General features: G+C 37.2%; 1 protein-coding gene across 9 annotated transcripts in view; it reads left to right on the top strand.

Moving 5' to 3' along the window:
- The window catches only part of RABGAP1L (RAB GTPase activating protein 1 like), a 444,263-nt gene that overhangs the window by 58,579 nt on the left and 369,350 nt on the right, over positions 1–16,334 (top strand). For all 9 annotated transcript variants that reach the window (XM_059674299.1, XM_059674298.1, XM_059674300.1 and 6 more), the window contains 2 exons: positions 6,735–6,801; positions 12,248–12,350. In XM_059674299.1, the coding sequence (XP_059530282.1) occupies positions 6,735–6,801; positions 12,248–12,350 (170 nt within the window). The remainder of the gene's footprint in view (positions 1–6,734; positions 6,802–12,247; positions 12,351–16,334) is intronic.

Below are 16,334 nucleotides of genomic sequence, written 5' to 3'. Positions count from 1 at the left end.
CCCAGGTTCGATTCTGATCAAGGGCACATGCCCGGGTTGCGGGCTCGATCCCCAGTAGGGGGCGTGCAGGAGGCAGCCAATCAATTATTCTCTCTCATCATTGATGTTTCTATCTCTCTCCCTCTTCCTTCCTCTCTGAAATAAATAAAAAATATATATATTAAAAAAAGAAAAGAAAATAATTTCTTATTTATTGGTTTAGGAAATTGTGATTTCAAACCTGGCTGTTAAATAATGAGGAGAGATGGGGTATTTTAATTATATTCTATGCTGGTAATCAGTTTACTGTCTCTTGGTTCCAAATCTACTCTTTTTGTCTGCATTAGTTGAAGCTTTACCTATTTCTTCTTTGCAAGCAAGCACAATATTAAATTGTGCCAGTAGAGGGTGCTGGAGGGACACTGCAGGAGAAAGGGACTTTTCCTGGTTCTGGTGTGCTTATTTCTTGCTGCAAGATTCTGGAACATCCAACGGTGCTGCGCTCCAGCTGGGCATCCAGTGCACGCTCACCCTCTATTAGCCCTCAGTCCTGGTCCTGACTCAGCGAGACCTTGTGGCCTCCAGACACAAACACTGTGGGCTCCGGGGCTTGCACCACTCTGCCAGTAAGCTGGCTCCAGGAGTCCTCATTTCCACTGTTGCCTGCCCACCTTGGCTGCCTGCACCTCAAGGGTTGTTTTGCTTGCTTGTGGCCCAGCTTTGCCTGAGCAATCCAATAAACTTCTTTGTCTTCCACTAGGTTGCCATCATACCCTCTCTAGTGAGGTCTGAATAAAGCTTTAGGGTAGTGGTTCTCAACCTTCCTAATGCCGCGACCCTTTAATACAGTTCCTCATGTTGTGGTTACCCCCAACCATAAAATTATTTTCGTTGCTACTTCATAGCTGTAATTTTGGTACTGTTATGAATCGTAATGTAAATATCTGATATGCAGGATGTATTTTCATTGTTACAAATTGAACATAATTAAAGCATAGTGATTAATCACAAAAACAATATGTAATTATATATGTGTTTTCCGATGGTCTTAGGCGACCTCTGTGAAAGGGTCGTTTGACCCCCAAAGGGGTCGCGACCCACAGGTTGAGAACCACTGCTTTAGGGAGAGGACCCTCTGAGTTTGCAGTTCCTTGGGGCTCTCCCTTAGCCTTAGGGTATTCTTTAGAATTCACTTTCTATTACATTTAATAATTCGTTTTTTTGTTATTGTTAATCCTCACCTGAGGATATTTTTATAACTTTGCAAACTCATCAAATGGGAGTGTCTTTGGACATCCAGAAGTAATCTTTTCTTGATGTAAAGAAAAACCTCCTTTAAGTAAAACCTCCTCCACACTCATGTATTCTGTTTCCCTTCCTACCCTCCCCCATCAGTATCAGTAAGAGGGTGCCGAGAGCCCCACATTCCTCTGGTAATACTGCCCCTCCCTTGACTTGTGCACCTTAGCTATCCAAACTGTAGTGAAGCAGGGTACTCCAGAGCTCTGCATGCTCTTGCCAAGGTCCTTCTTCTTACCCTCAACCTTCAGCCTCACTGAAATAATCTATTTCTACTTTGCCTGTTCCTCTTAGGTCTTTTAAGACTCCTGGGTTTTTCATCAATACTCAGATTCTAATCCCCAAATGACTCTGTATATCCCCCCCATCTTTCACCTGGGCCCAACTTTCTAAACCACTCCATTCTACACTCTAGAACTCATAGTCCATCATCAGCACAATTCCTTTTTTCCTCCACCCCCACTTTGTTTCTGAATGTCACTTTCACTTTGTAGGACCTGGCTTTTGCCTTTCAAATGATGGCTCTTTCCCACTGCCTGTACCTCTGGACTGGAGGTGTAAAAGCATCTTTCTTATATGCCTTTGCTTCTTCCACTGTTTTTCCTCCTTCTTCCTTAAAAACTTCCAGCTTTAGAGTTTATGCTCTCAGGTTTTATCGTCTGCTCACCTGTCTCACTGCAGTTATCTACAAATTCCTAGGGGTTCCCATCATTCTTTGAAGATTTAGCTCCTGGCTCACTGTCGCTCTAATTATTAGGCTTATTTTAATTTTGGCAGTTTTAGCATCTATGTAGATCATTTTTCTAATAATCTAGCTTCTTAGTTTCTTGATTTCTGCTTGTCCTAAGATCTTGTCCTTTTTCCTGCCTCATTCACCTACTTCCGTGGTCATACTCTAGAATTTGTCATTACCAGTATTTAAAGATCACAGAACAATCATATTTCCCCCGTGGATTATAAGGTAACTTTTGCAGAGTTCCAGCTTGCAAGGTTATTGTAGTTCCACACTACTGTGCATACTGAGGAATGCCTGTATATCTTTCTCTCCTTGATTCCTTCAGTAAGGCAAAAACAATCCAATAATTTTATGTAGGAGGCTTTTCTATATTTTGCTTTAAATTCTTTAGGTTGAAACATACTGGTATTCCAATTTTTATGAAATTGTTTGGAGTTTTTATATGTTCTAAAAATATGATTTGTTATAGCTTTTCTTGTTTGTGGTTGTTTGCCCCTTCTGTCATACTGTCATTTTTTTTTTCATTTTTAATAACAAAGTTTAGCCTGCCTCCTTTTCTTTGTCTTTCCTCTCCTATTTTTTATCCATAATTTTTATGGAGGTGTATAGAATCCTAATGATTTGAGGGACAAAAAGCTAAAGTTGAAAATAATTAGTCTCCTATTGCAGTGCATTATCATATCATCTTTATCTTTCTCACTTATTTGCCCACTGTTAAGTCTAAAGCAATGCTAGATACACTGAGCTTTTGGTGTTGGTATGGGTACTAACTTGGTGTTAAAGCTGTTTAAAACTGTTTTGAGTAAAAGCTCACTAGGCATTATGGAAGACTGAACTTTCTCTTTGGTAATTGTAATAATAATTTATAATTGGCACTGCTCTGTAGTTTGCAGTGTTAGTCCACTATTTTTTTCATTTCAACTTTACATTAACTTCATGAACATGTATACAGGAAGTATTGGTATTTCAGAAATGTGGTGAAACTTTGAAGTGTGTGACTTGCCCAGGATCACCCAGGAAATGTATAATCTGTTCTACCGATAGTCTAGGGAGGCAGTCAGAATATAATGTGTGAAAAACCAGGCGGTTTTGGAGTCATAGACAAGAGCTTGAATCCCAGTGTTATAATTTAATATGTATGTGGTTTGGGCAAATCACTTCTACTTATTGAAAACCAGTTTTATTATTAGGTTATTAGAAGGTTGTTTTGAAATATAAATGTAACAATATAGTAATATCTGACTTAAAGTTAAGGCATTCAATAAACAGTAGCTGGCATAATTAATATGATAATATCATCTCATTCTCAGAAGGTTTGATTTCAAATTTTGGGCAGGTCAGCTACTTACTATATTATAAATAATGCTGGGTATGTCTCTTCTCTGCTTGTTAACATTCTGCATTTACAGCTGTCAGAGAACTCACCATCTCAGGTTGTAATTGTCTGTTTACTTATTTTCCTCCCCTACTAGCCTGTGAACGCCTTCAGAAAATAGGTGTGCTAGCAATTTGCTTTCTACATTATTTATAGAGTTAATAAGTGAAGGTTGAATGCTTTGAACTCCCCAGTGAAACACTTACTATTTGCCTTAGGTGTTAGTGGTGATAATAATATCTATCTAATTACTGACACCTTATTCCTAATAGACCCTGCTTGTCCCACAGGAAACCTGATGTGCTTTAATGAAGTATAATTTTGGAAATGACTAATACAGCTTGATAGAAAAAAAATTGTGCAAATTTAGTGCTGGAAGAACCCTCAGAGTGTATCTATTATCCCCCTTTCTGAAAGAGGAAGTGGAGGCCCAAGGCGGTGGGGTGCTTTCTCTAAGGTTACACTGCCAGTTGGTGGCAGGATTTTTTTTATAACCCAGAAAAAGAACAGTACATCAAGCATCATCAAAAGAAGGTAATAAGCATTGCCATTTAAGGAATACCTAAACTTACAAGGCTCCTTTTGCAGTAGATCTTAACATAGGAATTATATTAAAGAAATATAAAATTGTACCATTATAAAAATACAGCATTTACCTATAAGTGCTAGATGAACAAAATAAGAGTTTAAATTTTCAAAAACAGCAAAAGAAAAGTATGGAGGATGCAATTAAACTTTGGCATTAGTTTCTAACAGGCCTAAGATAGGGAGAGAAGGGAGAATTAACTTTTTTCCTATATATTGTGGTATTCATTTAACTTTTTACAATGAGTATATAATAGTTTTATAACTTAAAAACCTTATAATATAGGGAATTGTTCTTTTAAACTATGATTGATGAAAGCTGAAGCAAAATGTGTAGTAGTTTCTTCTTATCCTCAGTTTCACTTTTTGCGGTTTTAGTTACCCATGGTCAACTATGGCCTGAAAATATTAAATGGAAAATTCTAGAAAAAAACAACACATAAGTTTTAAATTACATGTTTTTTTTCTTTTTGTTAATCCTCATTTGAGGGATTTTTTTTTTATTGATTTTTAGAGAGAGTGGAAGAGAGAGGGAAAGACAGAGAGAAATATTGATGTGAGAGAAACATTGATTGGTTGCCTCCTGCGCTAGCCCCCCACCAGGGCCAAGCTGGGGAGGAGCCTACAACCAAGGTACATGCCTTTGACTGGAATCGAACCCAGGAACCTTTGGTCCACAGGCCGAGGCTCTATCCACTGAGCCAAACCTGCTAGGGCTATATGCTGTTTTGAGTAAGGTGACAAAATCAGGCCATACTCTCCCTGCCTGTTAGTCACTTAGTTGCCGCCTTGGTTTTCAGATCTACTGTTAAGCTATTGCTGTACTTGTATTTAAGTCACTGCTATTTTACTTAATAATGGCCCCAAAGTGATGTTGACAATTCGGATATGCCCAAGAGCTGTAAAGTGCTGCAGTGGTTCTCAACCTGTGGGTCGCAACCCCTTTGGGGGTCGAACGACCCTTTCACAGGCGTTGCCTAAGACCATCCTGCATATCAGATACTTACATTATGATTCATAGCAGTAGCAACATTACAGTTATGAAGTAGCAACGAAAATAATTTTATGGTTGGGTCACAACATGAGGAACTGTATTTAAAAGGCCAGAAGGTTGAGAACCACTGCTTTAAGTGAAAGGGTCTGTATGTACAGCTTAAACATAGTATATATGTGGTTCGGTACTATCTGTAGTTTCATGTATGGAATGAATCCCCAGCGGATAAGGGGGGGCTGCTATCCAGGGAATGTGAGACAAATCTTCTGTCTTTATTGACCTGATTTCTTTGTTGGGGGGGATCAAATTTCATATCTGAAAATAATTAACTTTTATTTTTGTTTATCAAGAATTTAAGCAATAGTCAGAGAAATAGTACAATGAATTGCATAATTAATTAACATTTAATTTATACAGATAATGTTTATTATAGTAGTTCATAGGAGAGAGATCAAATAGTGTATAGTAGTAATATTGCAATTATGACTATTAGAATATAATTATCTCTGTATTAGTAGATTATATTTTGTTCAGTGATACAATAATATGCTTGGAAAGTTATCCTCAGAGATTTTCAACTTTATCTTCGTTATGTACTTGATTGTTTTTGGATGCCAAAGGGAGCCCTGAGCAAAATACCTCGAAGTACTCACAGGAAGTAGATATTGTTTCACCGCTTACTGAACTCCTGTTTGGATAGGATCAATCACTTACCTTGATCATAGAAAAAAAAGAGAAAAAGCTAGTGCTACTAGAAAAGTAAACCTTTGGGAAACAACAAGGATCAGATTCAATATTGACTGGTTAGCTGCCACTATTTTAAAATTTAAAAAATCTCATATTTAATTGATTTACATTCTCTACCCCTTGTAAAAGTGCCTCATAACATATTAAATTTTGGAAAGCTACAATAAAAACACTAGTACGTGTGAGTATGTGTTGTTGGCTGAGGGACACAGTGGACAGATCACATTGCCTCTTGAGTTACAAGACCTGTGGAATAGCCACGTTAATATGAATAAATTGTTTAACTTCTCTGGGCTTTACCTTTCTTCCCTATAAAGCAGAATTAACAAGTATATCCTAACAAATAAAAATATTAGATTTAACTGAATTTTGCAGCTTATGAAAACCTTCTACAAATAAAGGGGTAGTGTTGATGGGATTTCTAACACTTACATCAGGAAGCATGGAATAAAGTAAATGGTTACTAGCATATAACACATTGGATAATGTTTTCACTGAATAATAATACTGTTAGTAATATATTTTATATTACTATTTTTTCAAATGAGGACATAGTTTTAATAAGCTACTCAGTGAACATGACTGGTGAGGGCCAGGGTGATTGTTTCTGTTAATATAGCTTGATACAAAGGGAGAGCACAGTGTCTTTTTCTTATTCTTTTAAAAAAAATCTCCTTTTTAATTTAATTGGGTTATATGATCTTGACCTATATGTTTGGAATAACTTCAACTGTATTCTGTTTCAATCAACAATTTTTGTGGCCATTTTTATCACAGTTTCTGATCACTGGTAATCTTTTACATGTAGAAATAAAGATCTGGCAATTTAGATAAGTTATTTCTATGTGATTTTTATTATGTATCTTAATGAATTTTTATCTGTGCTGTTTCTCTGTAATAAGAAAGCTATTTGTAAGTACAGAGGTCAGATTATATAGTTATTATAAAAAGGCTTTTTGTTCACTGGGCTTCTATATATTTTTGATACCTTATTTCTCCTTTTTCCCTCAAATTTTCAGATGTTTTGGAATGTTATTAAGCCCAGGTCGAAACGTGAAGAACAGTGACATGCATTTACTGGATATGGTAATATTAACCTTAAACACTTTAACCAAGTATAGATCTAGTTATTTTATATTTTTAAAATATTTTCTATTTTAAAATTGTCATATTGAGAGAACTGTTTCTAACTTTCAGCTGTATAATAGTAATAATGAAATTTGAAAACCTAAACTTAAAACTACTTATGAGGGAGAGATTTGGGACAATTCCCACCAAAAAATCATATGCAAGTTCAAAGCAAATAGAAGAACAGTGTTATGACAATGTCCATCTATTCATCTGTTTGGCTTCTTAGGAGGATGTCTTTTCTTTGAGCCAAAAATAACAAGGACATGATTATCACAGGCATATCCAGAGTGAATATGGTACCTTTTATTTATTTTAATGCACTGTTATTAATTTGAGTCCTGTGATAGATGCTTTTATTTTCTTAAAAGCATTTCCCTTTCTGAATATTTCCTCCTTGATTATCTATCCTTAGCAAAGTATATGTATTGTGGGAGTGCTATTTATTTCAGGAATGCCCTTAAAGGTCAATATATATTTAAGAGTTTTTATTTGATGTAAAAATAGCAAGCCATCGTAACTTTTAAACAGAAACACCTTCTACTATTGCAGTTAATGAAAACATTTACTTTGCAATTTAGAAATGTTATAGGAAATGGTCATCTTAGAGTAAGCATAAAGCTTTTTACTTACTTCACTGCAGTTTTTATATTTAGTGATAACAAGTACTAAATGTTTTTTTTTCTTTTCAGCTGTGTTTTGCAAATGTCAGATAAATGTCACCAATTATGTGAACATTTTCTTTATTTCATGGTGACGATCACATGATTTTCTAGTGGTACTGGGATGTTTCAGTCAGCCTTTTTGAACCTCTAACTATGTGCCAAGCATTGTGTGAAGTGCTGGGGTTGTAGATAAGGTAGAACACAACTCTCACCATCTGTGGATTCATAGTCTTATGATGGGAACAGACCTTATGAGTCTGTAACTATAGCAGTGGGTTAAGTGCTCTCATTAAGTGGGTTGAGTTGGTCCAGTGAGCCACAGGAATTTAGAGGAAGAACCCCATGGATAGGTCAGGTGAGGATAACCAGTTACAGTGAATGTGCAAACAAATGAGCTATTGATCCATCTCTCCTCCATCCCTCTTTAAGGCACAGCAGTAATGCAAGTGCTTTTACCTGAGGCAATCCAGAGCATTTCAAGCCCTGAAAATTCCATGAGGCGGTAGTTCAGGGACATTAAATGCATAGATGCTTCTAGGTCTTAACTAGTCATGGTCTTTCACAGTTTCAGAGATTAAGATGAATCACTGGCAGAGATTTTTCCATGAACTTAAGTTCACATTATAGAATTACAGGCCTGGCATGAACTCCTGAGGCCCCTTGTGTGTCTCATTGTTATGCAGTCTCCACCTTTGAGTCCATGTTGAAATCAAAGGGCTTGTCAGCATTAAAGCCCCTGGAAAGAGAAGTGGGCTGACCTGTACAACCAGAAGTTGGTCAGGTGGGAGGGCCAGCATTTGCAGTTATCAACAATTGTGACTTACTACCCAGTGCTGTTAATCTTCATACCATCTTAATACATGCTTATTGAGTTTCGGCTAGACCAGGGGTGGGCAAACTTTTTGACTCGAGGGCCACAATGGGTTCTTAAACTGGACTGGAGGGCCGGAACAAAAGCATGGATGGAGTGTTTGTGTGAACTAATATAAATTAAAAGTAAACATCATTACATAAAAGGGTACGGTCTTTTATTTCAATAGTTTTATTCATTTCAAACGGGCCGGATCTGGCCCGCAGGCCGTAGTTTGCCCACGGCTGGGCTAGACCATGCCTAATAAAAAGGAACTCGTTACTTTATTTTTTATTTTTATTTTTTAAAAAATATATTTTATTGATTTTTTACAGAGAGGAAGGGAGAGAGATAGAGAGCTAGAAACATCGATGAGAGAGACATCGATCAGCTGCCTCCTGCACATCCCCCACTGGGGATGTGCCCGCAACCCAGGTACATGCCCTTAACCGGAATCGAACCTGGGACCTTTCAGTCCGCAAGCCGACGCTCTATCCACTGAGCCAAACCGGTTTCGGCGGAACTCATTACTTTATAATGAAGATTATGGGACAGTGCTGGTTATTACAAAGTTATTTCTTTGTGATCACTTGATATTGTATTCCTTGTAACTTGGCCTAATCTGTGTTACTTCTCCCCACTAGAGCAAGACTTTGATACTTCTCTGTCTTCTATGACATGTCCAAATATGTGAACACTTTTGAAAACAAATTTCACCTTCTTACATATTATTCTGACAAACTTTGAAAGTTTTGCCTCTTTCTTTCTTTCTTCTTGCTCTTTCCTCCCCTTTTCCCTCCTTGCCTTCCTGCCCTTCCTCTGCCTCTCTCCCCCCTCTCCCTCCCTTCCTGCTTCTCAATATTTGCCTTTGTTTTTTGACTGTGTGACTAATTATTTTAAAGGATTTAAAAAATGTTTTCCATTTCTCTCAGCATTTAGCAGTTTCCTCATACTCTGCTATTCTTTATCTGTTTTACCTACCATATAGTTTCTATTATCATCACATATCTAGCTTCACTTTATTTATTTTTAAATTTTTATTGAATTTATTGGGGTGACATTGATTAATAAAGTTATAAAGGTTTCAGGGGTACATTTCTATAATGCATCACCTGTATATTGTATTGTGTTCACCACCCCAAGGCAAGTCTCCTTTCATCATCTAATTTTATTTTATACTAGAGGCCTGGTGCATGAAAATTCATGCACTGGAGGGGGGTCCCTCAGCCTGGCCTGTCCCCTCTCACAGTCTGGGAGCCCTCAGGGGCAGGAGACGACCCGGCGATCAGGGGAAGGCAACACCCCATCACACCTCTGCTGCTGCCACTGCTGGCAGCATGAGCTTCGGCCAGCCCTGGTTACCTGAGCCTCGGGCGGCCCTGGGCAGCTGTGGAGCCGCCATCTGAGGCTTGCCTGCGCCTCAGGCCGGCCCTGGGCAGCAGGGGAGCTGAGGGGACTGGGGGTCTCTGGAGGCAGGTGTGCAGAGCACCTGCCGCCCCAGTGGGGCTGAGGGGACTGGACGCCGCCATCTTGTGGCTGTGGGCACTGCCATCTTTGAGGGCGGGGCAGTCAATTAGCATATTCCCTCCTTATTGGCTGTGGGCGCTGCCATCTTTGAGGGTGGGACAGTCAATTATCATATTCCCTACTTATTGGCTGTGGGTGCCGCCATCTTTGTGGTGTGAGGGTCAATTAGCATATTCTCTCTTTATTAGGTAGGATGTGACCTGTCATCACCTGACTTCTTTTTTTTATTGTTTTTCTTTTCTTGTTTGTTTTTCTTTTTTTAAATTTCTTTCTTTTTTTTTTTTTGTTCTGTTTGGGTGTTTTTTTCTTTTTTTTTTCACCTGACTTCTTATCAAAGCTTTTAGCTCTACTTTTACTGTCCACTTTCCTTTGTATTTGTTAATTAAAAGAAAGACTTTTATTAGTCTAGCTCTTCTTTTTAGACTCAAGCATTGCACTGTTCTTGTCCACAGGTGGATTGTGTTTCTTTGGGAGGTGGGGTTAGATGCTCATTCTTGAGGGTCTAATTAGAGGATAGAGAGAGAAGATAAAGGAGAGAGAAGCGGATGGAGAGGGGGAGAGGGAGAAAAGGAGAGGGAGAATATGAATATATGAGTATTGGAGGTACTGAGTGAGTTTCGTTTACATGACCTTGAGTGTATTTCATTGAATGTGGTCTTTGCACTCAAGCTAAGCAATTCGATTAGTGAAATATCACCAATACACCAAATGACTGAAACAATTTTACAGAGATTTAGAGAAGCATATGTGGGAGGGGGGTAATTTTGTAAAAAAAGTTTTCTCTTTTTTTAGTCTGACCCTTTGAAACCTTTCTGTTTACAATAGGAAATTGGTACAGAACATTGAAAGTACTGTAGATAATATTCCGTTTCGCATATGCACATGTTTGTATTCTGTGTGCAGTTCTCCCATGGGACAACCTTTAACCTCCCCTCTCCCCCAACTATATGTGGTCTTGCCTTCAGTATAGGGAGTTGCTGGCTCATGTAGGGAGAGTCAGGAGCTGGCTAGGTAAAAGTCTTAAAGAGTGGAGGAAATGAAGAGGAAGGGGAGAGGAGAGAGGGAAGAAGGAGGGAGTGAGTGTAAGGATAGAGGGAGATAGTAAGCATCCATGTTGATTACAAACCAATATTAGTCTCCTCCTATTGACTTATGATTTTAAGAAAGTGTATAAATATCTGACATATATAGCAGGAAAATATTCACTTTGAAGGTATTGATTGTGACAAAGTAAATTAATATTTTAAAGAATATATTAAAATTAGAGCATTGGAGGAAAATGCTATCTTGTGATTAGCTATAAATTCAGTTTAACTGTCTTCAGTAAGATCTATACCAGTGATGGTGAACCTTTTGAGCGTGGCCTATCAGCATTTTGAAAAACCCTAACATAACTCTGGTGCCGTGTCACATATAGAAATATTTTGATATTTGCAACCATAGTAAAGCAAAGACTTATATTTTTGATATTTATTTTATATATTTAAATGCCATTTAACAAAGAAAAATCAACCAAAAAAATGAGTTTGTGTGTCACCTCTGACACACGTGTCATAGGTTCGCCATCACTGATCTATACTATAGTTTTCATAGCAACTACATACATCCTTGTATGTGTGAGTATATGAGATTTTTATAGCAGCCTAAGATCAAGTTAAGTATAACTTCATAGCAATATTATGTTTTTGTGATCCAGCATGGACTCTTTTATTTTAAGAGGTACGTGTCTTTATTTTTTGTTTTATTTAAAATATTTTAAATTGATTTCGGAGAGGAAGGGAGAGGGAGAAAGAGATAGAAGCATCAAGATGAGAGAGAATCATTGATCGGTTGCCTCCTGCATGCCCCACAGTGGGGGATGAGCCTACAACTGGGGCATGTGCCCTGATCAGGAATCGAACCTTTACCTCCTGATTCATAGGTCAACACTCAACCACTGAGCCAGGCTGGCTGGGCCAAAAGGTACGTGTCTTTAAAAGAAACTGTTTGAAGAAAGCTGTAGGAGAATTTAATATTCAAAGAAATGTTTTTGTAGGGTGAAAAAATTTACAGAGAAAATATCCCCCCCCCTTTTGATTGTAAATCCAAATTTTAGTAAATTGGATTGTTTAAAGCAGGGGTCCTCAAACTTTTTAAACAGGGGGCCAGTTCACTGTCCCTCAGACCGTTGGAGGGGTGGACTATAGTTTAAAAAAAACTATGAACAAATTCCTATGCACACTGCACATATCTTATTTTGAAGTAAAAAAACAAATGTTTTCAATGGGCCGCAGTTTGAGGACCCCTGGTTTAAAGTAAGATAAACTCATTAATTGAAATGGTGATTTTCTTGATGTATATATTTCTGTTTGGACTTTCACAGGAATCCATGGGAAAGAGCTATGATGGGAGGGCTTACGTTATCACCGGCATGTGGAACCCCAATGCACCCATATTTCTGGCACTTAATGAAGAAACCCCAAAAGGTAAATTTTCTTAAAAGATTCCTTATTATTTGCTTAAAATTTCACATTATGGACAATGTTGTTTTGCCATGTTTTAAAAAAATATCTGGTGCTCATTTAAAATGGAGTATTTTTTTCATTAATAGATTTTACTATAAAATTTAGCCCAGACTTGTGTTTTGCACAATAAACATATCTGATATAGTTTTCTTACTATTCATTTTGCATTTCTACATCCAACACTATTTCTTTAGCATAAGGAGAACGGTCTATTGCAGGGAAAATAATAGTCTAAGTTAATGTGTATAATGTATTAAAACATGCTAAATCTTATGTGGTTTCACATGATTACTACACATATGCTGGGGTCCAACCCCAGCAGGTCCAGGGGTCCCCAAAGGTGTGGACGGAGTCGGCGAAGAAGGAATGACACGAAGACAGCATTCAGTTGATCAGCAGCCTAGCCAGGATCTCTAGCCAGGATCTCCAGCCAAGTTCTGGTCTGGATCTCCAGAGAGGTTCTGCTTAGGATCTCCAGCCAGGTTCTGTGTCCATGTTCTCTTGCTAGGTTCTCCAGCCAGGTTCTGTTGCCATGTTCCCTCGCTAGGTTCTCCAGCCAGGTTCAGTCACCAAGTTCTAGTCAGGTTCTCTTGCCAATTTCTGTAGTCAGGTTCAGTCCAGGATCTTTTGCCATGTTCTCTCCAGCGAAGTTCTTCTGTCTCTAGAGAACGTTCTGTGTAGGTTCTGTGCCTAGGTTCTGTCTCTCTAAGTTCTGTGTTCTAAGTTCTGTCTCTTTCTGTCTTGTTACATCTGTATTTATACCAGTTGATTCAATCCTATCAATCTCTATTACAAAGGTTAGGGCGTTTCTTATCTCCATTCCAGGGAGTAAAAGATTATGTAGCTTAAGCATGATTGTTCGTAGTTAAAGTGATTAATTACCCGCCTGGCACTTAGTTGAGAGGTTTTATTCCCTCCCTAACTTCAGGGGAAAATCCCTACCTGGGGAAACAACCTTTCTCAGAGACCTTGGTTAAAACACATAGTGCCAAGAAGGTGAGCAAACATATTAAGAACAGTATGCCATATATGCCAGGTCCTTTGAAACAGCAAGGATGGACCGGCTCCCGGCACACATATATAATTATTGACACTGAACACTGTTGTACTGAGGCGCAATAGAAAGTAAACACAGGTTCAGTGTGAATTTTAAGAAGATTGTTATTTATATAATACTATTTAGAATGGTGCTCTAAATTTTGTGAGAAATCAATTTGTATCTCCAGTAAGTCCTTCAAATTTTCTTTTTTAAAATATGTTTTTATTGATTTTAGAGAGAGAGGAAGGAAGAGGGAGAGAAAGAAACATCGATGTGAGAGAGAACCATCTATTGGCTGCCTCCTGCACGTCCCCTACTGGGGATTGAGCCTGCAACATTGGCATGTGCCCTCACAGGAATTGAATTAGCAACCTTTTGGGGCATGGGATGATGCTCAATCAAGTGAGCCACACCAGCCAGGGGCGGATTTTCTTTAAAGAAATATTACATTAGGAGTTATTCTTTAGAGTTTAAAGGTTCTTTTTCTATTTTACCTATCTATTGGGGAAAACCTCCTATCTATTGGGGAAAACTTCCACTATTCAAAAGAATTCCCCCTAGAGATACATGAATTAATTTTATTAGATTATGTAGAAAGTATTTGTGCTTTGGGTTTTATTATTTTTATTTTTTGTTAACCTTCATCTGAGTATATTTTTTCCATTGATTTTTAGAGAGTAGAGGAAGAGAGGAGGTAGAGGGAGGGAGGGAAAAAGAGAGGAGGGAGGGAAGCAGAGAGAGAAAATGGGAGAGAAAAATTGGTTGAACCTGCAACCCAGGTACATGCCCTTGACTGAGAATCGAACCCTCAACCCTTTGGTGCACAGTACGGCGCTCTAACCAATGAGCAACACCAGCCAGGGCTGTGCTTTGTGTTTTATATGTCACTATAGAGTGATTTTATTTGGAGGCAAAATGATGGAAGAATATGAATGAAATAATGAAAGCAAATTCTAAAATTCTGCATATTTTTGATAAGCATTTTAACTTTAAAAAAATATAACTTACAATTTTGTTCCAGTCTTTTGAACTTAGGGAGTTTAGATCTTAGTAATGTATAGCAAGGATATCATTTATGACAAACCCTTTTTTCCTTGTTGTTTACCTTTTCATTTTGTTGAACATGACTAGTGTTGAACAGAATTTATGAATGGTATATAGTCACATTGGTCATTTTTTCCACTGTATTTATTTTTATTCCTACTTTTTCCAGGTATCTGTCAATTACCTGTTTGTTCGTTTTTTTGCTCCTCCATCATCTGCTTTCAAACTAACATTAATTACCTCATGAATTATAATCTTATACTAAATTCTTTACTGTCATTCAACCAATAATTTATATTGAGAAAATAATGGATCTTTTTTTTTTTTTATCTTTGTCTTACATTATTTCGTTTATAATGTAGACTTTTGGTTAAACACAGGAGCATCAGTGAATACTGATATGGAAATATAATATATTGATGAAGAATATTAAAATGATAATTACTCTCAAATTTCCTTAAAGAGTCTTTTCCAGTCCCATAAATTGCATGCATTTAATCACACATCAAGCTATTTCATACTGAGGGCTAAAAAGGGAGAAAAAATAATGATTATATAAAATTTAGCTTTTCATATATTAAGAATATATAATTTTTACACTCACAGTTTTTTATTTCTGGAGCTAGACTTGTAAATACCAGCTTATTAACTTCTTTCTTATTATTACTCAGAAAGAAACTACAAAAATGAGAAAAATAAGCCAGTTGATAATTTTGAAGAATAAAATATTCAAATTTCAAAAAATAAGTAAAGCAGTTTTTATCTATTTTTAATGTAACATAGTTCAGTTTCATTTTGTACTTTAATACACATTGAATCCTCAAATAAAAGACAATATATTTTAAAATTTATGTTTTATTAAAATAAACTTCATGTAATATTGAATTATAATAATCTTCTGATCCAAAAGATAATGTATCCTAAATTTAAATGATTTCATATGCAAACTCAAATGTTTATCTGATTGCTAAAATTTTTAAATTGTGTCCTTGATATTATAAATTATTGAGGAGATTCATGAATTACAGTTTGATTTTTACAGAAGAAGTTGAGGCCCTGGGAGAGGAAATGTCTTGGATCTTTTCACTATACCAAGTTGTGTATTATAGTCTATGTTTTGTGTTATTCTCTCTTACCCCTCTACATTATTCCCTTAGACTTTAAGGTCTTCTAGATCAAGTAAAATATCTAGAGAATCCTACTTTCTCTTTAATTGGCAGCAGAATGCATGTAAGAATGCAATACTATATTTGAGTTTGATGATATTAATAGATGTGTGGTTGATGAGTATAAATGTTGTAAAATGTTTTTAAAAGCACAATTGAATGGTTTTTTTTTAAGTAAATCTTTATTGTTCAGATTATTACATTTGTTCCTCTTTTTTTCCCCCCATAGCTCCCCTCCACCCAGTTCCCACCCCACCCTCTGCCCTTACCCCCCCACTGTCCTCATCCCTAGGTGCACAATTTTTGTCCAGTCTCTCCCCGCATCTCCCACTCCTCTTTCCCCACCAAGAATAGTGAGTCCATTCCCTTTCTATGTCCCTGATTCTATTATAATCACCAGTTCATTCTGTTCATCAGATTATTTATTCACTTGATTCTTAGATTCACTTGTTGATAGATGCATATTTGTTGTTCATAATTTGTATCTTTACCTTTTTCTTCTTCTTCCTCTTCTTAAAGGATACCTTTCAGCATTTCATATAATACTGGTTTGGTGGTGATGAACTCCTTTAGCTTTTCCTTATCTGTGAAGCTCTTTATCTGACCTTCAGTTCTGAATGATAGCTTTGCTGGATAAAGTAATCTTGGTTGTAGGTTCTTGGCATTCATCACTTTGAATATTTCTTGCCATTCCCT

The sequence above is a fragment of the Myotis daubentonii genome, chromosome 18 (assembly GCF_963259705.1).
Source record: "Myotis daubentonii chromosome 18, mMyoDau2.1, whole genome shotgun sequence".
NCBI lineage: Eukaryota > Metazoa > Chordata > Mammalia > Chiroptera > Vespertilionidae > Myotis > Myotis daubentonii.
Note: the sequence above shows the minus strand (reverse complement) of the source record. Positions and strands in the feature narration are given on the sequence as shown.